Source organism: Meleagris gallopavo, chromosome 9 (assembly GCF_000146605.3).
Source record: "Meleagris gallopavo isolate NT-WF06-2002-E0010 breed Aviagen turkey brand Nicholas breeding stock chromosome 9, Turkey_5.1, whole genome shotgun sequence".
Taxonomy (NCBI): Eukaryota; Metazoa; Chordata; class Aves; order Galliformes; family Phasianidae; genus Meleagris; species Meleagris gallopavo.
The window spans coordinates 11,915,693-11,941,724 of NC_015019.2; the positions used below are offsets into that span (position 1 = coordinate 11,915,693).

The 26,032-nt window shown below is 39.9% G+C and overlaps 1 protein-coding gene and 1 long non-coding RNA gene across 4 annotated transcripts in view; one reads left to right on the top strand and one right to left on the bottom strand.

Annotated features, from left to right (window-relative positions):
- Window positions 1–11,376, top strand: part of LOC100548043 (vascular endothelial growth factor receptor kdr-like) — an 89,472-nt gene extending 78,096 nt beyond the window's left edge. For all 3 annotated transcript variants that reach the window (XM_031554671.1, XM_031554673.1, XM_031554672.1), the window contains exon 29: window positions 6,251–11,376. In XM_031554671.1, the coding sequence (XP_031410531.1) occupies window positions 6,251–6,461 (211 nt within the window). In that variant the 3' untranslated portion in view covers window positions 6,462–11,376. The remainder of the gene's footprint in view (window positions 1–6,250) is intronic.
- LOC116216936 overlaps window positions 1–26,032 on the bottom strand; it is a 71,706-nt gene that overhangs the window by 17,349 nt on the left and 28,325 nt on the right. Inside the window, exon 2 of the long non-coding RNA XR_004160665.1 lies at window positions 5,564–5,693. This is a non-coding gene — a long non-coding RNA (uncharacterized LOC116216936). The remainder of the gene's footprint in view (window positions 1–5,563; window positions 5,694–26,032) is intronic.

Consider the following 26,032-nt stretch of genomic DNA (forward strand, 5'->3'; position numbering starts at 1 on the left):
TTTTAACCTTGCAGACTGCCATTGGCATAAAGAACACTTTTTTACATACTTGCAGAGCATCTCAACATCCTCTCATTTGAGACATGACACTCCTTGCCCCCCTGCACTGCTAACTTGGAAAAAAAAGCCTCAAAAACGTGGAACGGTCTCCAAATGTCTAAGAAAGATCAGAAAGGGATTCTGGTTTAACAAGGGAGATAAAGTTGTTAATTGTGTATGTCTCCCTCTCAAAAACAGTTACCCTGGATCCTTTTCAAACAGTCTTTCTTTTATAAAACAAAACTGTTCAAAGGCTTAGCATGTTTTCTGAACCAGGATGGCTACATTTATTATTTTGCCAAAACCTTGTTTTATTTATCTATCTTCTATATTTCTATTTGTCTTATCACTTCTCTGACAAGTTTAAAATTTGGCAACACTACACACCATAGGACGAATCTTCAAGGTGAATCTGATGGGCCTGGGACTGCTGTTGAGCTGCACTGACCATATCTGAGCCTTAAGTATCTTAGTATGCTACTTAAAAATACTGCTGCAGTGCAAAGCTCAGAAAGGGACAGAAGGATTGACCAGGACAGTGGCACTGCAGCTGACACCCAAGGAAGTGCATCCAGCCCAGAGGGATTTAATGATATCTCTGGTGTCAGGCTTCATCTGACAGTGTTAACAGGGTACCGCCTAGCACTGCTTTCCAGTTCTCCCTGAGACTCTATCATCAGGTTATTGTTTAAAATTACAACTTGATATCTGCTTAGCTGTCCTCCCTCCACCCTCACCCTTCTTTCTCTCCCAGCCCCAGTTGCTCCATAATGCTGTTTCTGGCACTGGCCAGGCTCCACAAGGCTCAGCTGACACTGAGCACTGATGCTGTACCCAGGGGCCATTGCTGAAGGCTCTGCCTTTGTCAGAGCCCAAGTGGACCTAAGGCAGATTACCAAGATAGGAACAAAATGTTGCTGTGCAGGTGCATCAGACATTTATGTCCAGATGCAAGGTGTTCAACAGCAATGCATCCCAGCTGATGTCTTCTGATGTAACAGAAAAATGAGGCATGGAAATACTTTTACTCCACAGCAGAACTTAGTTTCAGCAGATTTTTCATCTGTGATGAGCGCACTGAAACAGCAGAAGTACTTGATGTTGTGTCATGTAGAACACTGCACAACGACCCAATATGGGCTCCTCAAATGCAAGGAGCTTTGAGTCAGTACCTCCTGGGAGAATTATGTAAAGCCCAGTTTTCGTAGTATCACACTATATGCTTGTAGCAGCACGGACTTCAGCTTGGTTCTAACTGCAGTGCTTTTCATCTCACCACCTTCTGAGTGCTGGAGCTAAAGTCAAAGGCTTCCAGTCTGGGTGGTTTGAATTTCAGAGAGGTGACCAGCCTTGTGAGGGGGCATACACAGAGTGGGTGATTTTCTCCTGTTAGAACTTTATTCTAGCTGTGCTTTGTGGTTAGAAATGCTTCAAAACAATTAATTCTTGATTTTAATCCCTTGAGCTTTCCTTGCCAGCAGTTACTGATTGCAGTGGTATACAGCCAGAGGGGTCCCAGGAGTAAATTCCTCTGCTGTTGAGGGTGTCTTAAAGCGAACAGCAAACAGACAGCAAACAGCTATTAGAGGAAGAAATAACCCTTTCATTTCTTTCCACGCAGAAAAAGTAAAGCAAATTAATCTCTGGTACCCTGTGCCTCATCAGACACCTATGAAAGCTGTTATAGGACCATGAAGCTCTCACATCTCATTATGAGATGCAGCCAGGAGACAAACTGCTCTGCTTGGCAGTGCCCAGCCCAACCTCTCAGCTTTCCTAAAGCATGGCTTCCAAACAAGCCCAGGATTTCCACATAGATGCAAGTGTCTATTAATTTCTCCTACTGAAGGCAAGATACTTGGGCACTTGCAAAGCAATAAGAGCAGCTGGGTATAAGTGCTGTCCTTGTGCTGTCAACCCTCAGGGACACACGATTTTCTCACAGCCATCTCCTTCCGTGCTCCTCTTCAAGTCACTGACCCTGAGATTTGAGCTGTTAGAAACTGCTGCCCTCTAATATAGACACAAACAGCCCCACTGATGCTTTGCCAGCATCTTGGCAACTACAGTACATTTCTAACTCTGACCAAGAAGCCTGGTTCTTACAGAAAGGTGAAAAATTTTCATCAGTTCCCTCTGACCTTCTCATTGTTACAGCATTACCCTCTGTGGTATTTTCCAAACAACTTTGACACCTCTATAGAAAACTTTAAAAAAATATTGTGAAAGATTACTTAATACTCAGGCTAAGTTTTTCTTCACCTGCTTTCATTCCTAGACTTTTCAAACTTCATCAATAGCAGAAAATCTGACATAGCACAGTTAAAATGGTACTGAAAAGATCTCACTACCCCACCACAGCACCACACCAAAAGGCATTGTTCAGGTTGTGTCTCAGCCATGGGATTTGCTGACAGCACTGGGGCCTCACACAGCCCCTTCACGTGCACAAGGTCATGCTACAAACACAATCACAGACAGCAGGCTTCCAGTTAGTGGCACTGGGTCCATGAATCCCATTAGCACCAAGTCTATCCTAGTTTTGGTTTTAAATCTGACAAACAGCACTAGCTCCAGGCTCACTGTAGAAATACATCCCAAAGTGTTGCAGGATTTTCTGGTTGCTATGAATGTCATTTTTAGTTCATTTGCTGCTACCCATTTGCATTCTTCTCATCTTTCACTATTGGTTCCTCCAGGGCTTTCATAGTGTTTGTACTTCTTCCATAAACCTCCCTAATTTGCAGGTATCTTTCTGAAAGAGAGGAGTCAAGTGCTGTGCCCTGCGGTCTCAGTACTGCCAATGAAATGAGGCTGAAGCCAGCTCACTACATCTGCAGTGTGTTTCCCCAACCAATACTGCATACAAGTGTGCCTATTATGAAAGAGAGTCCTTTTGGTTACAAAATCAGTTTAAGGATAGGAAATGGCAGCATTCAGGTTAGATTTTTAGATTTTCATCTTTCCCTGTGCCCTGCCAGAAACAGTACATGCTCTGGGAAGGACAGAAAAGTTTTCAGGTTGGTCTTTGTAAAATGTGATCAGCCTGGATCAGTGGACAGATGTGTTTCATTGATGTCATACCTCATCCTCACTGTTTCACTGACTGTCAAAGCATTGGCACACCTCATCCTCACTATGTTTCACTGAGCATCATAGTGTTCACATACCTCATCCTCACACTGTGCTGGGGGCAGAACACTGACAGCCACACAGAGCTGGATGGCACAGTCACAGTGCTGAGCAGGTTTACCCAAACTGAACATCTCCTTTGTCACTTCCTGTGCTGCAGTTTTCAGAAGTTAGGCAAAATCAGCATAAGGAGATACTTTAGGGGCAGCGTAATGCCAACCCAGCAGGGCTGAGTCAAATAATGGCTAGTTTCTAATGAAATTATTTAATTGCATATCCACTACTAACTTTTGTAGCTACATAATTGTGTGATTAATCTAATGACGTCTATCAGAAAATATTTATCTGTGGACTCAGGGAGAATTCTTCTACCTTATCCAGGACAGTACGTCTGGCTCAGGGCACAGAGGGGTTTTTGCTCCCTGAGGCAGAGCATTGAGCGCTGCCAGGGGCAAGGCATAGCTGCACTGACTGATGTGGTGTGGCAGTTCACATGCAAAAAATGAGATTTCAAGGATAGACAGAAAAGAGAAGCTGCAGTCTGGTTTGCCAATATACAGTCCATGCATATGTACATTTCTCTGTGTCTGAGCACAAACAGAGCAGATTGGAGTGACAGGAAGCATAGAACAGAAAAGGGAAAAATGCAAAGACACTTGCATAGCTTCAATTTAGAAAATGCATTTAGAAAGAAAGGATAGTTTCTAAAGTTAATTGCATTTTGCTGTGTGATAAGATGCCTAATGACAAAATTTGCTTCCAACCTAACCCATTAGCTTTCTGCACTCCTTGAGACATCCCTTGGCCTCAAGGGCAGAAACCCAACAGGAACACTTGTTGGAAGGCTGCGTGGTTCTAAAAGTTTCCCACTGTGTAGCCAAAATAACAACATTTCTGTTCTCCAGCGCCCTGAACTACACAGGCTGGGGCCAAATTACACAGGTGCTTCCAAGCTTTGCCTTGTCTCCAACAACAGCTTTAATACCTAGCAAATGAGAAGCCAGAGACTTAGATTGTGAAAGCAGAGCATGGCATGTTTCTGTTGAAGCTCTCAGGGTTACTATTTATTTTAGAATTTGGTTTCAGAGCCCTGTGCAAGTCTAAGTGCACAATAACATTGGCTTTAATCTATAAACTGTGTCTTTGCACTTAAGAAGTCATAGAACCCAGATTTATTCTGGATGTGCAGGAGGTGGTGGGCTGGCTCTTACCTCTCTGATGTCTGTGTTCAGCTCCTCAAGACCCAGCTAGGGACACAAACATCCTGTGTAAAGCCAGCACTGCATGCTAAGACCAGGCCAGCCACAAGGCAGCCAGTCTCCCATTGCAGCTGGCTGAGACTGCAGCAATCTGCTCTGCCTGAGTCTGGCTGCAAGCCTATTATTGCTAGCCTCGTGCACTGGGATGCACACAGCATCACCTGCTGCACAGTTCTCTAAGAAAGACCTACAGGGATGGATAATTTACAGATGGACAGGCTCTTACATGTGATTGTGGACATATTTCATAAAGTAGTATTCTACTCTACCAATGCGCTGCACTCATGACCTTTCCAGAATTAGCAACATTTTAAATGAAGGCATTGGCTCTAATTGAGTCACTCAGACTATTTGCAGCTGGTAGGAAAACCAAAGCACTCGCTAAGTTCCAGATTCAGAGGCAGGGTAATACAAGTCCTAGAATCACAGTGGCATCACCTGGCAGGTCTGAGCACAGCTGCATGCTGCAGTTCTGTCCTGCCCAGAACCAGTTGCTCCTAGGATTGCAGCACTTCTCTGTACTGCATCTGCACAATACAACAGCACACATAGATCCTGATCTACTGCTTCCACTGCTCATTGTATCTGCCCCTTGTCTTCAATTTCTGTATCTGTCTCTTTGCTATTGCTTTATGTTTGGTGGAGCAGGAAATAGTTTCACTTTCTTTGAACAGCATTCAACACTCCCAATCTCTGATTATCTGTTGGGGACTGCAGTCACTGAAACAGTACAGATAAAATAAGTGTAATGAGTCACACAATCATGTGATGACTGTTGACTATTTTGGTTTGATTTAGTGTGATTATGAAGTAGCATTACTCTCTTTTAAACAAATCTGTAATACATGCTCAAAGTGCTTGAGCACTGCCTAGTTCTGTGTCTTCCAAGGCACACTCACAAATCAATCTGAGCCAAGATGTGCAACATCATAACCAGTCTTAAGTCATGAGAGACTTACTCTAGAGAGGTGCATGTTAACGGTGTGTAAGCAAAGAGAAGAGGTTCAAAAGCCATTCTCAGGTTGGGATTCTTACCCAATTCCTAAATTATCCAGCTCTCTTCCAAGAATTTCTCAAATGGAAGAAACCAGGTTTAACAAAATAATTTTTAAGGCAGCCTACAACACAAGTACCTTTTTTTCCACAATGCTTGCTGTTCCTCAAGGTCACCTTGTGATACAAATTCTCCCTTGGGTTCTTCCACTTTGGACACTGAGGTTGCTCTGGTGATGTAAGCTGCCTCTCTCCCAGCACCTGAATCGCCTGTAATAGGAGGAGATAGTAGAAAATGAAACTTTTGATAGAATTGGTTACAGGCCAGCAGCTGTCACACTGAGCATCACTACCACTTGGTAGTGTGCAGCTTAGGAATTTTACTGGGCTAGAGAATATCAAAGAGATCTTGCCCTACAGTGCTTTTAGTATCATTTAAAATTGGAGTCTGATATGATTATTCATCAATTCATCCTTTATTACAGTTAAAGAAAAGCCATAGCCATAGTCTTCAGTTCTGCTTTCTGAAAAATCAAATATCATAAAGAGTGTATTACTGCATGTATAAGACAGATGCATTTATAACTAAGACATATAGAGTACACTGAAAAATATAAAGCTAACCAGAGAGGGCACTGGGACTCCTAGCTTTACTCCTGAATCTGCTTACAATACACCTAATTCTTAAAAAAAAAAGACAACTTATAGGGAGCTAAAGTGTTAAATTGAAATGCTTTATATATGTATATGTTTATAAATAATTTTGACCATGAGTAACACAGATAAAAACCTATGGATCCATATGTCATACTGCTTGTTCTCTACAGGCGGCGAGCTGTTAGCAAGAGCAAAGAGTCCATCTTATCTGACCATGAACGTGAAGCTGTCAAATACCTGCCCGCAGTGCAGGTTGAAGAGGACACCATGGACTTCCCACTAGAAGACTCGGTGCTCCTTCCTATGGATCCAAGCCTGGAGTGCCACAGCCCACCTCCGGATTACAACTCTGTTGTGCACTGCTCTGCACCCCCAGTGTAACCAGTGCTGGTGCAGGGCCTTCGGTGCTTCATTTGGCCATGATGGATTCCATAAAAAGGCTGCGTGCCAACAAAGGGGGAACTCAGCAGCACACTGGTTCTTATGTTTCATCTGGCACATCTCTGATGTGAACAGAAAATCTTTAAGAGCATCCCTTCTCTATCTTTAAAGGCCTATTGCAAAATATGTGGTAAATTAGAACACTGCCTATAAGAATTGTTAATAGGAGCTGTAACCCGGAACTGCTTCCATCCTTCCTCCCTTAGCAGGGATTGTTTATTAACCATATTTTACACCGTAAGTCAACAAGAGTCACCATTCACGATAGCTGTGACAATATTGATCCTGCTGGTCCATCTTAGGGGTTGCTTGGTGTGAGGCTGGAAGGGATCAGCTGTTAATTACAGCCATAAACTCTAATGTTTTGTTTTTGAAGAGAATCCAAAAATTAAAACATTTATCTTAACTTGGGAACTCACCTTCAGTAAATGTTTCTAGAATATTTTGAAATCCAAAATATGTTTATTACAATTTGTGATCTAACAATTTCCACTGCCAAGAGGATCCACTCCCCAAACGACACAGCAGAGAAGCAGCCAGCATCCATGTATATATATATACATATATATGTATATATATATATATACAGTGTTGTTAAATGTGATGCCCTGTTTTCCCTCCTTGTTCAAACAGCAACTTCTTTAACATTATGCAATAGGGAGCCATGATGGAGATGCATCTGTAGTGATTGCAAGGCATCAGCACTGCATTAAGTAAGAACCTTAAGCTTATGCAGGAGGTATTTCCCAGCACATGTGCACATCTGTGTGAATGTGCATAAAATACTCATCCACAATATGAGAGTGACACATGAACGCACAAATAACCTTGAGGCATCAGCAGTGTAGCAGCATTTCTCTGTTCCTTTCTGAACACAGATTATTTAAAATTGGGAAAAAAAGCTCTTCCTTTGAATTCTGTGGCAGATGCCCAACAGTTTGATCTTGGAAATACCAGCCCATTCTCAGCTGTGAGCATATGTAAAACACACTTGTCTCCAGCTGCTTGCCAAGGTAAATACTGCTACGATATGCCATGCCTTCTGTATCTAAACCCGTCACGAGTGCTGCAAAGATTTTTGGAATCCACTCATGCCAGTGTGAATGGATCACAAATTCTCACATCTGAGAAATTCAAAGCGTGTTATCCTTATGCAAAAGCGGCGTGCAGCAGGGACTGCTGGCCTACAGGTGTGCACACCAGCTCCCACGCACACCCCGACCATCCTCACAGCAACCTCAGAACCAAGCCACTAATCCTTGTCATTTAATGTGCTGGGAAAGAACCAGTGCTGACACTAGAAATCTAGGAGGGGATAATGCATGGAGTTTTCAGGTAGAAAAAGCAAAGATAAAAAAGATGTATGTTGACAGCCGAGCCTATAACTTCCTAATACAAACCCAGACCTGGATATGACTTTGTACAGTTTATTTCAAGGTCTGCATAACCCTTGCCTGTTCTTTTTTAGAATTGATACTCTAATTAGACTTCTTTAGAGAAAGAAATTTTGTTCTTAACTACAAACTAAAATGATTACAAATTAATTCTTTTCTAATTCTTGCCAAACAATTATTTTACCTTGGTGAAGACAGCCTAAACGCTCTTGCAGCAATGAAGACAATATTTCTGGAAGACAGGTTACAGTTGGTTGCATTGAAATAAACAGAAAAAGCCTCAGGTATGATCAAAGGGGAAAAATCCCCAAAGCCCATGCCATCCTAACTGTGAATGCTAAAGCATCTGGTGGAAGGGCTCTTGGGAACCATGTCTTGTTCTCCTCAGCCTCAGATTTGAGCTGTTTAAGAAATCACCTGCAGGAGCCCATGGGCCATTGCTCATAGTGAGCCTGGCAAATAACTGTGGTCTGTAGTTGCTTTATGGCCATTTTTGCACTTCTTTGTATGTTAGTGTCTATGTATGAAGTAAAGTTGGTCAAGTAACAGAATACTGGGAAATAATTCATCTGATAGGTCACAGAAAGCTCACTGAATCAGTTTTTCATGAAATAGGAAGTTATTTATAGCTCTGATCAAATAACAAATCACTTATTTGGAAAATAATTTGTTCAGGTGGCAGAAAGAAAAAGAAAGGTGCCTATGGTTTGTCTGGCTCTGCTGTTACTGGCATCAATCAGCATGAGGTGGTTTGTTGTTGTGCCTTGTTGTGTAGCAGAAGAAAATGACAATGTTTTAAAACCTCTGCTTATAAACTTTGAAATAAGCACACGTAGGAAAACAAAAAAGTGCAACTCTGTTCTCAGTTTTAAAAAAGATTGGGAAATGCTGCTGTTTGAAGTGCCTTCTTCCAAGAGAGCCGAGCACACTGCCTTTCCTCCTTAGCAGGGATGAAATGTTTATTTTAAGTTGAAGGTTTTTCCCCCTATGGTAACTGTAAGAAGCAAAAATATTACCTAAAAGTATTACTGAACATACGTGTTTTCTATTTTATTTACTAATATTTTGTCTTTTTCTCTCCTCCCTTAATTTAATTATTGTTCTTTTCTTACAATGATGTATATAGTTTACCCAGTAGGAAAAATGTAGTGATTCATTTATATGGTAATATTTGTAACATTTTAGTCAAAAGATGCGCAGACATAGCAGAGTTAAGGATCTTCATAAAGCATTTCACTGACACTTGCAGGTTGCAGCACTCAGTGGTGCCAGCTCACGGCGGTGCTCTGCTGGCCCTCGTGTCCCAGCTCTCACTTGCTTTCCACAGTCAGTTTCAGTAAGGAAGCAGGGACCTCCAGGATTCCAGCAGGTTTAGCTCATTCCTGAAAGTGTCACTTTGCAGCTCAAGGCAAAGGGGAGGGATTTCCACTGTTTCTGTTTTAACTAAAGGCTGGTGTATCAGCTAGAGCATCAGAAGGAGCCAAGTTGTCTAAGTGAGGTAACGTTTAGTAGTTTTTCAGATGTCTCAGGGATTCTTATTCAGCTCTTATTTGTCGCCTGCCTTTTCTAATCTCACTGAACTCAGTGGAATCGAATATTGAGAAGTATCTTTGTTTCCTTAAAGGACCCCACTGTCCTGTTTTTCTTCTTGTAACTCTGTATAATTGGGGCAGAGGAGCTTAGAGCTCACAACAAATGTGCTCTCTCCTCCCAGCAGCCTCCAGCCATAAAGTCTGCCAAAAAGTGCCTTCCCCTGTGCACTATGAGCAGCCAGGTGGGTTTGGCAGCCTGGGCCCCTACTTCCTTTGCTCTACTTGTTGTCTGTGTGCTGGTATTTACCCATCACAGCTTGATGCTTTCCTCTTTTGAGTTAGGTCAGATATAGAGCCCATCTCACAGTGGTATTTTGTGCATCCTCTGTTCTTGCAGAGGCTGAACTAGACACACTGAAGTAAGCTTTTTTCCCACATCAAAAATGTTTCCAATATAGGCACAGTTTACTCTGATGTGCCTGGAAGCATCTCTGTATCCTTCTCTGAATGAGAGAAGCTTTTTCACTCTTCTAATTTTTCAATTTTTGGTGTCTGTAGAGAGATGAAGTTTGGTGTCTATCTATATGAGCCTCACCTTCCTCTTAGAGCTTTCTCAAACAATTTGATTTCTCTTTGGTTCTTACAAATTAACCCCATCAGAAGGGATGCCAGGGTGCTGGGCCCACACCATCTGCACAGGATATCAAAGAAGGCCAGATAAAAACGTAAAGTCTTTCTGAATAGCGAGCTCAAACAAAAACACTGACACTTGAACCCCCTGAATGCTGACGATGCAAACATTCACAGCTGCCTGCAGGCATAGCTGCTCTGCTTAGACATTTCACTAACATGCTCAACTCTCCAGGCATCCAGCCTGCCATCTACCTAGGGCAACCTGGAGTGGCCAGGCACTTCTTTCCTTGCATTTATGCATTGTATACTGTAAAAATGCTTATCAATATGTTAGCTTGTAACTGGCCAGTAATCAGCTTATGACTTTGCTTCTCAATGACCCTTCATGTTGAGCACTGGTTCTGCCTTGCCATGCACCATCCTGCTTTACAAATTCCATCTGGCTCAATCCCAGCTGAAAGGATGTTTGGGACCAATGTCTCTAGCTGTCACTAGCACCAAATGGGTGCTGCCAGGACTCAGCAGCAAATAGGAAATAGCTGTACAACAAAGTGAGGCATTATCGTGTGTTCCTGAAACCAGGAATTGGCCAGGATCACAACTTGGATCTATTTTTTTCTTTTGATAAAGTGAATGGAAAATACAGAAGGTAGCAATGTTTCTTTTGTCCTATCCTACAGATAGTAATGACCAAGACCTGTGATCCATTTTCCTGGTTTTGTGCTGTGACACATAAAAGAAAAAAGGCAGAAAGAATTTTGGTTAAGTACCAACCTAGCTAGTAAAATTCAGGGAGGACTTCTGGATTTGATCCTATCAAGAGTCAGTCACTGTATAGGATATAAAGGTTCAGCACAAGCACTGACTTCTTTCTGTGATGCATGTGTTGGTTTCATATTTTCTTAACATAGACTGATTCACTTGGGACCCCAAGCAAATGCAGTGCCCTAAGGGCATTGGTTGTAGGAAGACCTGTGTGGTGTGCAGTGAGCAGTGTTCTGTTGTCCTGCTGGCAATCCTGTGCCACAAGAGCCAGCACATACTTACTGCTCCGGTCATTTCTTCTTGGATCTTGAGCTGTCAAAGCAGCTAGTGAAAACTGGGGAAGCCCAGTAACTGAGGACTCAGAGAAAATAAACTAAGTGCCATGTAATACTCAAAACACCAAGGAATGTATGTCTGCCCTGTTCCTGTCTGTCTGCAGAATGTATGCACTGAAAACAACGCTTTCTTATGTAGTCAAAAAATGTACTGTATCTATTAACCAAAAAATAAAAAGATTCTATATTTATACAGCCCAAGGCTCCTTTGTGTCATCTCTTGGCTTGAAAAGTGTTGTCCTTGAAGCAGAATATAAATAAATAATGCAACAGTTTGAGGGATTTTTACAAGGCATAGATCTCATTAATTTCTACAGAAGGTTCAACAGTTAGGACATAAACCTGCCAGACTGTCATTGCCTGGAGGTATCTAACTGCTACATTTGTTTTAAAAAGTCAGGGATCTGGGAAATGGCTGGCCCAATTTGCTGGAGAATCTACAGATCTAGCTGCTGCCAAAAACAGCCCATGAAAGACAGAGATTGCTGTCTTGTTAAAAAAAATCAACGGGACTACTAAGGCAAAATCAGAGTTAATGCTTTCTGAATGAGATCCAGCTTCTCTAAAACACGGAAGCGTGTAAATATATGAAGATAATTTGCAGAGGATGGTGGGATTTGGAGTTTGCTGAGCTTCAAAATTTTAGAAGCAGTGCTTCATTTAATTTACCACAATTACGTATTTCCCTATACAGAGGGAAATCTCACTTGAGTGAATCTGCACTGCTAAAATACAGAATATCCCATGCTCATATTATCCCCAAAATAGTTGACTGCAGCAAGCATGCCACTTTCTTTACCATTGGCTACCTTACCGTGACTAATCTTAGTGAAACACGACTTCCCACCCCTCTTTCCGTTATGGTGGCACAGCAGATAACTAGTTGCAGAAGAAATTTGACATCTCAGCAAATTTTTACATACTGACAAATACTTACGTCTTAAAATAAATACCATTATTAGTAGGGAAGCGTTAGCATTTCAGAGCCAATCTTCCATAAGCACAGTCTTACAGGTTATTGTCTGTGTGTTTCACTGTCACATTAAATACCATGAAGCACTCAAGTCCCTTCAAACATTTTAAAGTTTCTTTTTGTTCACTGTTCCAAACAGTCCTAGAAATAAGTGTCTAAATTATACATGTCATTTGAAATACAGCAATCTCCTTTCATCCACATAATGAGCAAGAACATTCTTCTCTGTAAACTATAAAATGTTTCAGTTACTTACATAACACATGAGTCACTGAATGCTAGGCCTCCTTTAAGGGGAGACTAATGTATTAATTGGTAGTAGAAAAGCATACAAAATTAAATCTGATTTCCTTTTAGCACAAATTTGAATTATCAGTCACATACCGATTGAGTTACACTTGTGCAAGGTACCCTGTTTTGGCACCCCTCAGAAAATAATTTGGGGTAAAAAAGGGAAAAAACTAAAAATCAGGAAATATCTTTTCTCTTAAGTCTTGGCCAAGGTACATAACTTCTATGTCCCTTTTGGCACATACAACATAAGAGCTCTTTGTTTTTACAGCAGCAGCATATAGAGATGCAAGACAAGAAAATCTCAAACTAAAGTAACAAAACTTGGTGGCATGAAGGGACAGAAATCCTGGGAAACAACAGGGACTATGAAGAGGAAGATCTAGGAATAGGATGAACAGATTTTTCCCATGGTCACATAAGGAAGCTAAGAAGAGAATACAGATTTCCCCAGTCTCCAATCATGTCCTTTTTCTTTCCCTAACATTGTGAGACTTAGGAAAGTTAGTAATGCACACAGGCTCTGCCAGATGTGGAAAACCCTGTTATTTTTATATGGCCAGTACAAAGCGAGGCCCATAAGCAGTACAGAATAATTTTGTCTCAAAACCTACGAAGTAGCCAAGTCTTTCCTAGGATCCCAGTGTATACTTTATTGCTAGCTATTGCATGTTTAAAATGGCACACTCAGTGCCTGCTGCAGATCGCACTGTAATGAATTTGCTCTGCGTAAAGCCCTACAAGGGCAACAAGTAGAGCTCATATTTTGGACAGTGCTGAAGCCGTTACAATGAGTTGCAATTTTTATTATGACCTGAGGAGCACTCGTTAAAACTGAGAGAAGATAAACTGTTCTGTTTAAACTACTTCCTTCTGCAGGCACTCAAGATGCAGACTGCAGGAAATCTTAGTTCTGACACTTCTCCTCATCTTTCCTTATGTGTCCAATTCAAAAATTCATAGATTGTTTTACAGAATTTTCTTTAATTTGATGCTATAATTGATTTAACAAGATTTAATTTTGGGGAAGTCAAAGCAAAAAAGCATGTGGTTATTTCAAAATACAAAGCACTGAAGAGATAAACAAGAAACATGCAGAGGAACACAGCTAGTTCCACAAGAAAGGCAAGAACAAAATTCAGCAGTGAAGCATGAAGGACCTTGCAGCATAGAGATCAGCACAACTAGAAGCACTCTCTGGCAGAGGAGGGTTGTTGAGAAGTCTGGTTCTGCTGCCCTAGGGAGAGCGGGGCACTGGTATTCCCATCTGAGTGCGTGGGAATGACACTGTGGATTAAACTCATCACTTGCATATTTTCTGGGGCAAACTGTAGCCACTCACAAAGACTGATATTAGTCATTAGCTAATCATGTCCACTGTGAACTCATTCTTTGTGAACTGTCCATTTCCCTGAATTTCTTTCAAGATCACATTCTTACCATAATCCTCTGGAAAAGCAAGTCTCTGAAATAAGATCAAATAACTAAAATCTTTATTAAAGGTTTTTTTTTAAACTAAGTTTTCTCCTTTGCAGATAAAATGGAAACATTATTTCTTTCAGGTCACCACAGGGACAGAGCACTGTACATCTATCAGTAACACCCTATTCCTTGTCAGAGTCAGATGTGCCTCTGTTTTTTCCAGATTTGTGTTACTGTTTTGAAAAATTTGTCATTTATAGTTTTCCCTTTTCTTTCTTCTTTTCAGAGTAACATCGCTAAAGGAAATTTCAAATCTGACAGCAGACCAGATTAAAGAAATAAATAGCAGAATGCAATAGCTCTTCTTTTCCCACTGAACTAAAACAATTTAGCCCAGCAACTTCTGCCCTTCCAGGCTGCCAAGGATGAGCAACATCAGCATAGCTGTTTAAAGCTAGGACTGCATACTTTGCAATCTTCAGGACCAAGAGAATAAATGTGGGCATCTCTAGACACTTTACTTAGAGTAGTAGTTGTTTATATTTAAGCTGGACCCCTGTCATAGTGAATTCCTCAAAAACCCAAAGGTTAACTTGCTTTTCATAGCTATGCATTAAAGAAAAAAAAGAAGAATTTTATTCTTTCCTGGGAGAGTTCTGACCTTTTATTCATGTATATTTTTCAAATTCTGCATTCCATTGTTTATGCTCCAAGCTAGAATGTCACAAGCTATCTTAGCACAGAGCAGACCTACAAAGACGAGCAAGGGTAAGCCAAGGAGAGCAGGTGGAAGGAGGTGGGGATTTCAAATGTGGTGGATCGAGGTAATGGGTTTCCTTATTCATGTCTGCTATGACATCTGGGATGTACAGAACAACTTTCCTTTACTTCCTCAAAGCTTTTGAAACCAACTGCCCTCGTGATATGATGTTAAGATAGAAGCATATGATTTTATAACCCTATGTGAGGTTAGAACCGTGGACTGAAGTCAAAGAATTACCTCATCAAGCTTCAAAATAGGTAGATCAAAATCTGAACATCACAGATGATTTCTTGTCTGATGGATTGTTTCTGAACGTAAAAATGTACTGGAGGTTACATCAATAATTCCTGCTATTGTCATGATGACTCATAGGAGGATCAGACATTGCACTGACACCTACTGACTCAGCATCCCCTGCTGCTGTATGGTGTTTGTGCCAGTGCTGATGCAATACTGTTTTGCTTCCATGTTAATCTTTGATGTTGTGAGATCCCATATATCTTCAAGCTTCCTTTGTGGAAAGTGGGACATGCCAAGAGATTGCCTAGAATAACCAAAGTCTCTTCTCTCTTCCTGATCAAGAGTCTTTGTACCACTATTTCCTTCCAGAAAGAAATTAGGAATTTTGAAAGTTAGGAACTGAGGAGAAAATATGGGCTGTTCTTCCAATGATGCAGAGAACAGTTCAGGAGCTGGACATATCACACTGTTTCCCTCTATTTTGCGACTAAAGTACCTGCTTCTTGCTGATGCTAGGTCCAGCTTTTCAAACACCAAGAAGCACTGGTCTGGCAGCGGACTCCAGTCTGTGGCTCCAACAGCCAACATGCATTTGAGTCAAGGGAAGAAAGAACATCCCTCACGGATAAAGACAGAAAGCCAGATTACAGATGTACTCAAGAACAATTTTTACCTGTTCAAAGTTCAGCCGTATTCTTTTTCCTGGACCTGAGCAAACCACAGTTCATTAAGCAAAACCACTGCATAATACTGCCTTAAGTCGTGCCACATAGTTCCCTCCTAACACTATCCCAAAACTATTTCCCAAGACTTCAGTTTGCCTTTAGGTACCAAAGATTTTTCTTCTTTAAACAAAACTGATGTCTTTCTTTTTTCTGTTTTACCTCCTCTAAGTTAAGAGTTATGGTTTTTAATAGTCTTAAATACTAAGTAATGAGTAGTTCATAAGTAAAAAGAGAGGAATGGACCCTAATACAACAGAGCCTGGCAATTCTTTTCATACTGCTCTATTCCAAGCTGATGTAACACAAAAGACCTAAAGAGGGTGGGGCTTCATGGGGGTTAGAAGAATGGACTGCGCACTGACAGCTTTTATTCTGAAGTATTCAAGTGCTCCTTTTACTAAGGCTGAGTGAATAAAATGCGGGAAGTACGCAACATAGTTTGAAAATCTATGCAAGACAGAAGAATCTTGGTACTGTGGCAGTTATAAATTTTTCTTGTGTAAAGGATTCACTTAAGGCCTCTCGGCACTTAGCAATTGGGCAGCACTAATATGTGGATTACTGTACAGTTGGACCACTTGATTCTCTCAGATACACTCAAAAACTTGCCCTTCAGAAAATTCACTCCATATCTGTTTCTATGCAAAGTGCTCAGCAGTCCTACAGAACTGGTACCAAGTAAAGTGAAAACCAGAAACATCTCACAACTATTTTCTCAGCTGATAAGTGTCTTCTCTTTTGGTCCTCCTCTTTCAATAGTCAGACCTTCAACTTTTACTGATGACAGAATTTTCTGAGTGCCTTCCAAGGATAGTGAAAAGTACCCAAAGAACTGCTCAGAAGAAAGTACACATAAACAGAACCAAAGCAATGTCCCTGATGGGCTGTGGGAAAATAGGAGACTGGCAGGTAAACAACAAAAACAAACAAAATGCATTGATAAGTAGCTGGTGTCTAATGCTTTTTAGCTTGTGGAAAATTCGATACAGATGTGAATGTATGTGAATGTATAATACAAGAGAGGTTTAAGGAACATTGTGCAAAACCAGAACAGTACAGGGTATTCAGTATCAAGATAACAGTAACAAGACTATTTATCTGTTATTTATCTGCTATGTATCAGTAAGTGTGAAAAGAAGTCCATTGTCTTGTAAGGAGCCTTGTAACTTTCTCTAAAGATCCTGTTTCCTTCTCAATTCAGGTCACTCCAACGTGATCTCTTCAAGCCCAGCATTGGCCAGTGAAATCCCTACTAAGGGGCACCTCCTGGTGCATCACGACGTGTGGCAAGTTGCTGCAGACTGAATCAAGTTTCCAAGGGAATTTGTGATTCCTTTTCTCAGGGCACTTAAAAACTTCACGGAGCAATCAGGCACATGGCAGTTCAGATGAAGAGCAACAAGAGATGTATGGGGAAAGGTTACACAATGTTTTAAGAAGTAAAAACTTTGTTCTATTTTCCAACATACATCAACTAAATATGTTTGTCTGATTAGTTTCATCTTGATAATAAAGAAATAAGAATTGTTTGTTATTTTTCTGTACAATACTGTTCTCCTACAAACAGGATTATGCCACCACAGCCTATCATTATTAAGATAAGACAATAAAGAAAGTTTTAAGTGAGATTTATAAGGCTCTGATAGAGAAGGACCCTTGTATTCCAACAAAAATGTTATTCCTACCATGTAATATAATTCTTAATAAAAGAGAAGATTAAACTCCATCTCTCTCTCTGCCTGCCTTGCATATATTCAAATAATGGAAGACCATTTCATTACTCTAGTGCCCTGCCATGTATTTTGGGGTTTAGGAAATTCGGATGAAATGACTGTGCTGGGCACATACTTGATCTGCTTTAAAGGAAAAGAAAGGCTGGAAATCATATACAGTACAAGTTATGACAAAATATATGAAAAATGTCTGGCAAAGAACAAATCCCAACAGAGATTCAAGATCCTCCCTTTGTTTCTGAAGTGCCTAAAATCTGGGAGGAACCACTGTATAGGCTGCATTTCACGGAACTGTATTTGCTGTTGTTTATATTCCCACACTTCAGATGTTTATTATCTCATCATTTCCTGTCATTCCCTTTGGGTTGAGCTGGGTCTTAGTTGTTGCTCTCGAGAGATGGGACATACTGCTGGTTATTACTAATACAAAAAAGTATTTTCTTCTGATCTGTGCTGATGTTTCAAGCAAGTAAATTATGTATAATACATAACTTATATTCACATTAAAAACTAACAAACAAACCACCGCCACCAACAGGCACAGACAAGTTTAGGAGGTCAGGAAAGACACAGACCATGGACAGTCCATCCATGGCACAGGTACAGGCTTACCTATACAGGCAAAGGGCAGAGGTACAAACCAAGCCTTCAAAATAGTGTCACCTCTGATATGAAAGGACATAGAAAAACATGCCTGAGGATTCCAATAAAAGCACTGAATCACCAAAAGACCTCTGAGTTAAAAAGAGATCCAAGCTGAAGACACAGAAGGTGACCCCACATGACAGCAGTATTGCTGTTCCAAAGCAAAACAAACTGCTGTTCCAAGAGCCACCGCAGAGCCCATACGGGTCCCCATCTTCCTCCACTTGCCTCTGTTGCTGTAAGTGGCTGCCAGCAGGGGTCTAGATATTTCTGCAGCTGGTTAATTCTTTTCACCATTGATTCTGATTTGTTTAGCAACAGGGATCCTCATCAAGATGTCACCATGAAGTCTAGATTACCAACATGAAATTCTGAAAAATCTGTTGCAAGAAGACTATTGGAATTAGGTTGGCCAAAGTATTTCTTATATATAGAAAGTAAAAGCTCTAAACTAGAATTTTTGGCATAGGATGACAGGGGTTATGGAGGAAAACGTTGTTTTTCCAACATGGTCACATACTTATGCTGAAATGAGTATAAAACGTCTTGCAGATAAAGGAAAACTCCAGTAAGGACTTCTCAGTGCTGCATTGTCATTTTAAAAACTAAGTTTCAAAAAGTGACATGAAGCAATGAAACAATCCCAGTATGAAATTCCAGACAACTAAAAGAAGTTTATCAGACATGCCTGTATGGAATGCTTGTTAGAACTCTATTTAGATGAAAGATGAAAGGGATAGCAAAGACATTCAATGAAATTTTAACACAGCTTCAATATTTACATTTACTGGGGAACATAATTTGCTTACAGAATAACTGGAAATGTATTATTGACACTTCAGATTTCAGTATTTTTATTTGCCATGCAGATAAAAATGTGTAAACATTTGCAAACTCATTTCATTCTGATATCACTGGTTCATGTGTATTACAAAACTGAGAAAATAAGAAAAAATAAGTAAAAGTTTGATCCATTTAGAGTAAACTAGTTGTACACAAGGCACTCATCTTCAAAAGCCAGAAAAATGGCCATACCTCTTTACCAGAATGTTTGGTTATTGGTTTATTAAATTGCTAAGACGTGTAAATTGTTAGGTAGAAGTCTGTTGATGGGACAGTTTGCTTCTAGTTGTATTTGATGACATAAGAGAAAAAAGTCCTTTAAAAAAGACTTGCAGAAGGCAAACAAGACACATACCTGCTGAGTTTTTTGAGGAAAAGATATTAAAATCGTGAATACTTTAGGATTCAAAATCCAAAATGAGAAGTAAACTTATTTATTTTTTAATGTATGTAAAGTTTCATCTCAATCACTTCAGTGTACATCTAAAGGGAAATACAGTCCTTTTGCACTTCAGGCTTCAGTAGAACTGTCTGCCTTCTGAGAAGGCAGTTTCACTGAACAAAATTGCCATGTAATAGTTTGGAGCACATCATTTTTAAAAGCTGAGAAATTACATTAATAATTATATTATTAATGTAATTATTAATAAGTTCAGAAGTAAATTATGAGAAATACTTAAATAATTCCTTTTCTGTTAGGCTCAAGTATTGATGTAAAGATTTTAAGGCATGAAAGAACTCTGTGATCTTGCATTAGTCAAATTCCCTATGGCTTCTGCTACTGATGCTAACAATTACTCCCCAGATTTACAATTGGAGCTGAAGAAGTCATTCAGACAGGGACAGATCCACTCAGCTCTGTGAATAACATTAGTGATCCGGAGCATGCCATCACTGGACATTTCTGCCCTGGAACAGATTTTCCTCAGATCTATTACCTTTCTTTATAGTATTCGAACACATTTGGTCACTTGTAAACACTTACTGCCAACTGTTCCTCGTTGCAAAAAGGACATGGCAAAAATGAATCCAAGAGTCAACAATGCTGTAGGAGAATATTTCAAAACTCCACACCTTCACTGAAGTACCTTGATTACAATTATTTTTTACTTGCAATGAAGAACTACATGTCACTGTAATTGTACTTCTTAGTAGTAACACTTGTTCCAATAACCATCTCACCTGGGACAGTTACCTAAAAGAATAAACGTTAAATGGGACAAATACTGTTGAATTCTTATGTAGCTAGGAAACAAAATAAAATTGACCTTTATCTATACATTACCAACGTGAATAAAACTTTTTAGTTCCTACACAGAATTTGAACTGGATTCCATTCGTTTTCCTGCTTATGATATGTAACAATCTGGTGCACAAACCCCGCAATAACTGGAGATAGAATCTGTCATCAGTTCCCCATCTAAACTGCTGAAGTATGTCACTGTGAGATTTTTTCAAGCACCAGCATGCTTTGTCACAGCTCTAGCATAACCCTGCTCATGTATGGAAGCTTCATCCCACTGGTAAAAACAGTTGTTCTTTTAAGTAAAAGCAGCACATTTAGAACAAGGTCCTAGGAAGATTCTGCATAAGAATTTTAAGAATATTAAATTCTTTCAATAAGAAAATCCCACCAAGCTGACTTCATCTTGATTTTTGGGTTATATTTTATAAAGCATCCATCCACTTGGTTGGAACTTGGTCAAGATCATTTTTCCCCAGTGCATAATAAAGATTTCTACAGTGCAAATATCCCTGCTACTTTCTGGGAGCTCTGATATATTAGATTTAAATCTTGGAAAAGAAAATGAGCTTCAGACACAATCTTGGCAGCAAAATAACATCTAAGTTTATGTCAGCTATCCAGAGCCCACAAAATAAACACAGGCCTAATAATCTCATTAGGAACTAAGTCCATGAAGCAGTCATTCTAGTGATGACCTCACTGACAAATAACTCCAAGTATTTACAGCCCACTTGGACTGGAAGGCAGAAATAATAGTCAAAAAAGAAAAGGAACAGGTTCAAATTACAGTGCTTTAAGTTCTACCACAACAATACTACTGCTCTGTTGTTTTTATAATCACCAAAGCATTTTATTTCATTTTGCCTAAGGTGAATGGCACAATGCATGAAGAATAAAATGATTTTCCCCTCTTTACAACTATCTTACAAAGTTATTTTAATAGATGAATTCTAGCAAATCTCTTACCTTCTGCAAAGGTAAATCTTTCTAGCTCTTCATTCAACTTTACAGTGCATGCATTGTTTAAAGAAAAATAGCAAATTTAAAAACAAAGTGCACTATAAAAATAGTCCTGATTACACATGCAAACAGCAACGTTACTCAAAGGGCAGCATTTATTCAAAATGTCCATTTCTATTAATTCTTTTTAACAGATATTTCCTCCCATTTCCTTTCATTTTTTAAAACGTTGAATTTGTTGTCTTCATGCATAGCAATTGGTCAAAATCATCACTCATTCTGTTAGCCTAACTGATGCTGTTGCTGAAGTGAATGCTGACCTGTGACCTTGTTACTGACACATATGGCTACACAACTAATGGAGCATTGCAGAAAAAAATACAGATCCATAACGAACATTTAAACAGTTAAAACAGATAGGTTTCAGTGAGAAGATAATGAATTCAGGAATACGTATTCTAAGATCTGCCAGTGGATAACAGCATTTACCTTGTAGGGCTTTGTCAGGGCCTAAGGCGTTTTGGCACATCCCAGTCTCAGCAATGAATGGTGAATGTTCCTGTGATTGAAGCTTTACAGAAACATCTCATCCTGTGTGTATGCAGTCACCAAGAAAAGGCACCCAGCAGCCCTCAGCTGGTGCACCTCCAGTAAATACAAGCACAACTGGGTGCCTTCTGCCATAGGACACAACAGCACATGGCCCAGCACGAAAGAAGCAGTCCTGCCTTAGCTTTCATCTCTAGATAACAAAATAACCTTTTGCAAAATGTTATCGATGATCCTCCGAAGACTTTTTTTTCTGACATGCAAGTTTTGCTTCTTCCTGTACACAGCACAGTCACTCCGTGCTGCAAGCTCAATTTCAGGCATACGCAAACTCCCACTCAAAAGGTGACCTAGGACAACATTTAGACAATGTTTGGGACTGGCAAGCAAGTTTGTTGCCTTCCTGATCTCCCCATTGCTTCCCACACACATAGTCAAAAAGGAAACCAGCAATCCCCTGCACACTGGTCTTCCCTACAAAGCCTCACTTAACTCCTAGAATTCCTAAGAGCTGCCACCATATTGCTGGGCATAGGGTGAGGCAACACTGCACACAGCATGAGGGCAGGGCAGGAACTGCTGCAGCACAGTGGTGGTCAGAGACATCTCAGAGTGCAACCAGTGAGGGAAAGTAGTGTGCTGCAGCTCTGGGAGAGCTCCTGCTTCAAATCGACAGGATTAAGGCTTCAGAGCACAGACTTTTAGATAGAGGACTTCCTTTGCTATTTTGAGATGGGATATCGAGTATTATGAAGTGGTATCAACAGTTTGTGGGAGCATGGAGCAAAAAGAAGAAAAATAAAAAGCACAGAAGCATTTCTGAGAATTGGCTTCCAGGTGCTTTGCTTAGCCTGAAAAATATACAGGAACATCCCACACCCTGCCAAACCCACCAGAACCACTACGTCCAAGTGCTGGGGCTAGATCAGCACATTTAACATAACCTACATTGTCTATGTCACTCCACAAGGTCTTCTTAACAGCTGCCCCACCAGCGTCCTTCTGACATTGTGTCCCCATCCCATCAGGTCACTGCTCAGCCCAGTGGTTCCAATGTGATCTTTTTATCCTCCTTCAAGAGTCAGTGTGATCCAGACCTGAGACTAATGTCTGGCAGCTCAAAAGGAAAATCTGATAGATGATGGCCATTCTTGATACATAGAAATGTTTTAAGAAAAGAAGAAAAAGTTGAGAAACGAGAGAAAGACAAGAATACTGAACAGAACTTATTTCACTTCCCTTACTACTACAGTTCTGTTGAAGTTACCTATTCCTGAATAAAAATAAATTAAAAAAAAACAACACTTAAAATTTTTAAAAAAAGGAAGAACTAAGAATGTTAGCCTGATATTAAGTAGCTCAAGTTCAAGCTCTATCATTTCTCTTCCTTTGCCTTCATTCAAATAAATTCCACCCCCTAATACAGAAGATTTTCTAGCCTGCTCCTCCCACAGCTTTACACAGGACAGACAAAGAGGCACCACACATCTAACTGATAAAGGAGCTTTGTGCTTTCACAAGTGTTCTATTGACTGTTCCTTCTAAAACTTTTGGGAAAAGAAGTAGAAATGAGATTACAGGTTTAGAGATATCTCCTTTGTTGAATCAGTTTGGAAACCCAGCTCCCCTCTTCTGTGAGCAGGCAGTGGAAATGTCAGGTATGAGCTTGAGAAGAAAGGTCCTTTTAATTCAGAATATCATTATGTTTGAAAGTCAGGGTTTTTGAGTTTTGAGGGTTTTTTGTTTTGTTGTTGTTTTGTTGTTTTTTGTTTTTGGGTTTTTTTGGTCATAAAGTATTATAAAAGTCTAACTCTCCAAATAGCAATTATCCCTTCTGAAAACCAGTTCCCTGTGATGTGGGGATCTAGCGATGCCTACCTCAACAACTAATAAATGAGAAAATGTTACCAAAGTAAAATAAATATGCAGCTCCAAAGAGAAATTGGAAGATAATGAGACAGCTGTTGGAGCTACATCACTATTATGAACTTTGAGGCCTAGAATGGGCTAAATGCAAAAACCTACGTGAAATGACACACAAATTATTTTTGAGACTTGGAATTCATAGGGAACTTAAGTTGCTTTTATTTATTTTCAAAATTAACTTCTGAATTGCAAAAAACAAAACAAAACCTTATGCATAATACTTTACTTTCAAATTCTGGGATGGGATTTAATGCAGAGTAATACAAGGTAGTCAGAGTAAAGAAGATCGTGTCCTAAAGCCTGCTGAAATTGTTGAGTTGGAGCCAAAGTTCAGAAGGAAAGCACAGCTTTCGATAGCTTACAATGGGCTTCCTTATTGAAGTTTCTAAACTGTTCTGTCCAAGACTTTGAAGACCAAGGCTTGACAAAATCTATTAATGGAGTTTCCAAAAACAGAAGTTTCTAAATTTACTTCATTAAAATGTTAGCCAGTAAGAGTAAATGTAATTAAACTAAAAGGGCCTTTTAGCTATTCTAACATTTTGCCCAGTCATCATCATATAGCTTAGATAAGACATATATTGTGTATATGATATCTTCTTGTATTTAATCTTCTTGTGATGACTTTCAAGACTCTACAGTCTGGGAGAATCCACTCAGCCATGCAACAGGTAGAATTATTCTAACAATAATTCATTAGGTCAAATCTCTGAAATTTTTCCTTGAAGATGGAATGATTTAAAATAGCCTTGGAGTAAAGCAAAGAAGCCAACCGCGATAAGTAAGAGCCATCTGGAATTTTGAATTCTAATGGGCCCCAGGGGCTGGAGATTAACTTCCTTCCTCTAGAAAACACAATGTGTTTCGTAGCCTCACCCATCCCTAACTTAAGAGTGTTAAAATTATTTGCTAGAGTGACTCTTTACTGAAGATGCAGACATTTCTCTTAAGCTTGGGGAGAAACCAACTCTCTCTAAGATGTGTTGAACTATTTCTACAAACAATTGTATTTTTCCATTCCTTTCTGGAACAATTACATAAAGCCTGATGGAACTGCACGAAAGCTGATGGTATCTGGTTTCTTTGGGTTCAGATTTACATGCTAAAACGTTTAGCTTGTGTTCCTTCAGACACACCTGGCTGTGGGGTGAGCACAGCTTTTACTTTGGCATAGATCTGAATGCTATGATGTCCATCTAAAGCTTACATTGCACACACCTGCAGCATCCAGATGGCAGGTGCAATTTTAGTATTAAGAGACTAATTCTACACATGCATTGTAAGTCCCAGATTTGATGCTCTTCACAGATCAGTTTTGTTCAAAGTACTTTAAAGTACCATAAGCCATTAGAAAACGTGCCTTTAAAGCTGTTGAAGAACACGTCTCTCAAAGGATGGGAAATGGACAGGGCCACTCCCAGTCCTTCTCTTCCTTCTCCCTCCGCTGACCATTTCAAAAACACTGCATCCAAGCAGAAACATCCCTGGTTTTGTTATCTAGTTTTCTTGAGGATAAACTTTAAAACATTTGTCAAGTGTATCCATAACCTACATAGAAAAAATGCCACAGTCACCTCACAGTACTTTTTACATCAGTGTGATGGGGTGTTGCATCTAAGCCAAGTTCCTGTAGGTAAAATTCCACTGTGTTGGTTGCACTGTCTGCAGCATTAGACAAAGCACTGTGTACTTACACTGCTAGAAGTGCAAGGCTACATTGATCCAGCAGATGATCCAATCTTATTCCAAATAGTTAAGGTAAACAAGAATTTTGGTTAACTGTGCTGTAATTTTCAGTTCTTTGTGAGTGCTACAATACTCTCAATTCTACAGCTTCCCTACTTCAGGTCAAACACAGACTTAACCTCCTACCACTTCTTTCTTTGGTTCATTTTTACTTCAGATTCAGCAAGGTGCAAAAGTAGTTACTATATACTATGCAGAGGCACTGTTCTCTTCTGGTTCCTGTCCAAAGAGAAAGAATAGTCTGGTGCCAGGGAGAAAAATTTAAAATTGGGATACCAATTTCTGCCTGTGATCCCAGAGTACTTAAACTAATTGACTTGACTAGCATCAGTTAGCTGTAAATTCTGTGTCTCCCTCTGTCCACATATTCTTTTATTCATCAGCACACCAGAGCAGTAACTTTCCTCTGTAAGAGCAAAGGTGTCTTGACCTTACTATATAGATCAAAATTAAATGCTGCCTAATAAGGCAAAATTTAGTTAGAATCAAAAATTAGTCTTCTTCACTGAATGTGCTTAAGGTCCCCATGAGAAGACACAGTCCCACACAGCAGATTTGATCGTTTCTTGGAACAAACACCAATGGTATTTCACCTGCTTACACAACAAGTAGGTTAAATCCTAAATGCTTCTCAAAAAATCCCAACTTCCACATGCTGACAGATATCAGCGTATTTATTTGGGGTTTGTTCTCTCTGTATTACCGGGCTGAGCAATGTGGTGCTTGAATTTTGGAGAGATAGAGACCTAATTCAAACACTTATTGTTTATCTGAGGGTGAAGAATCTGAA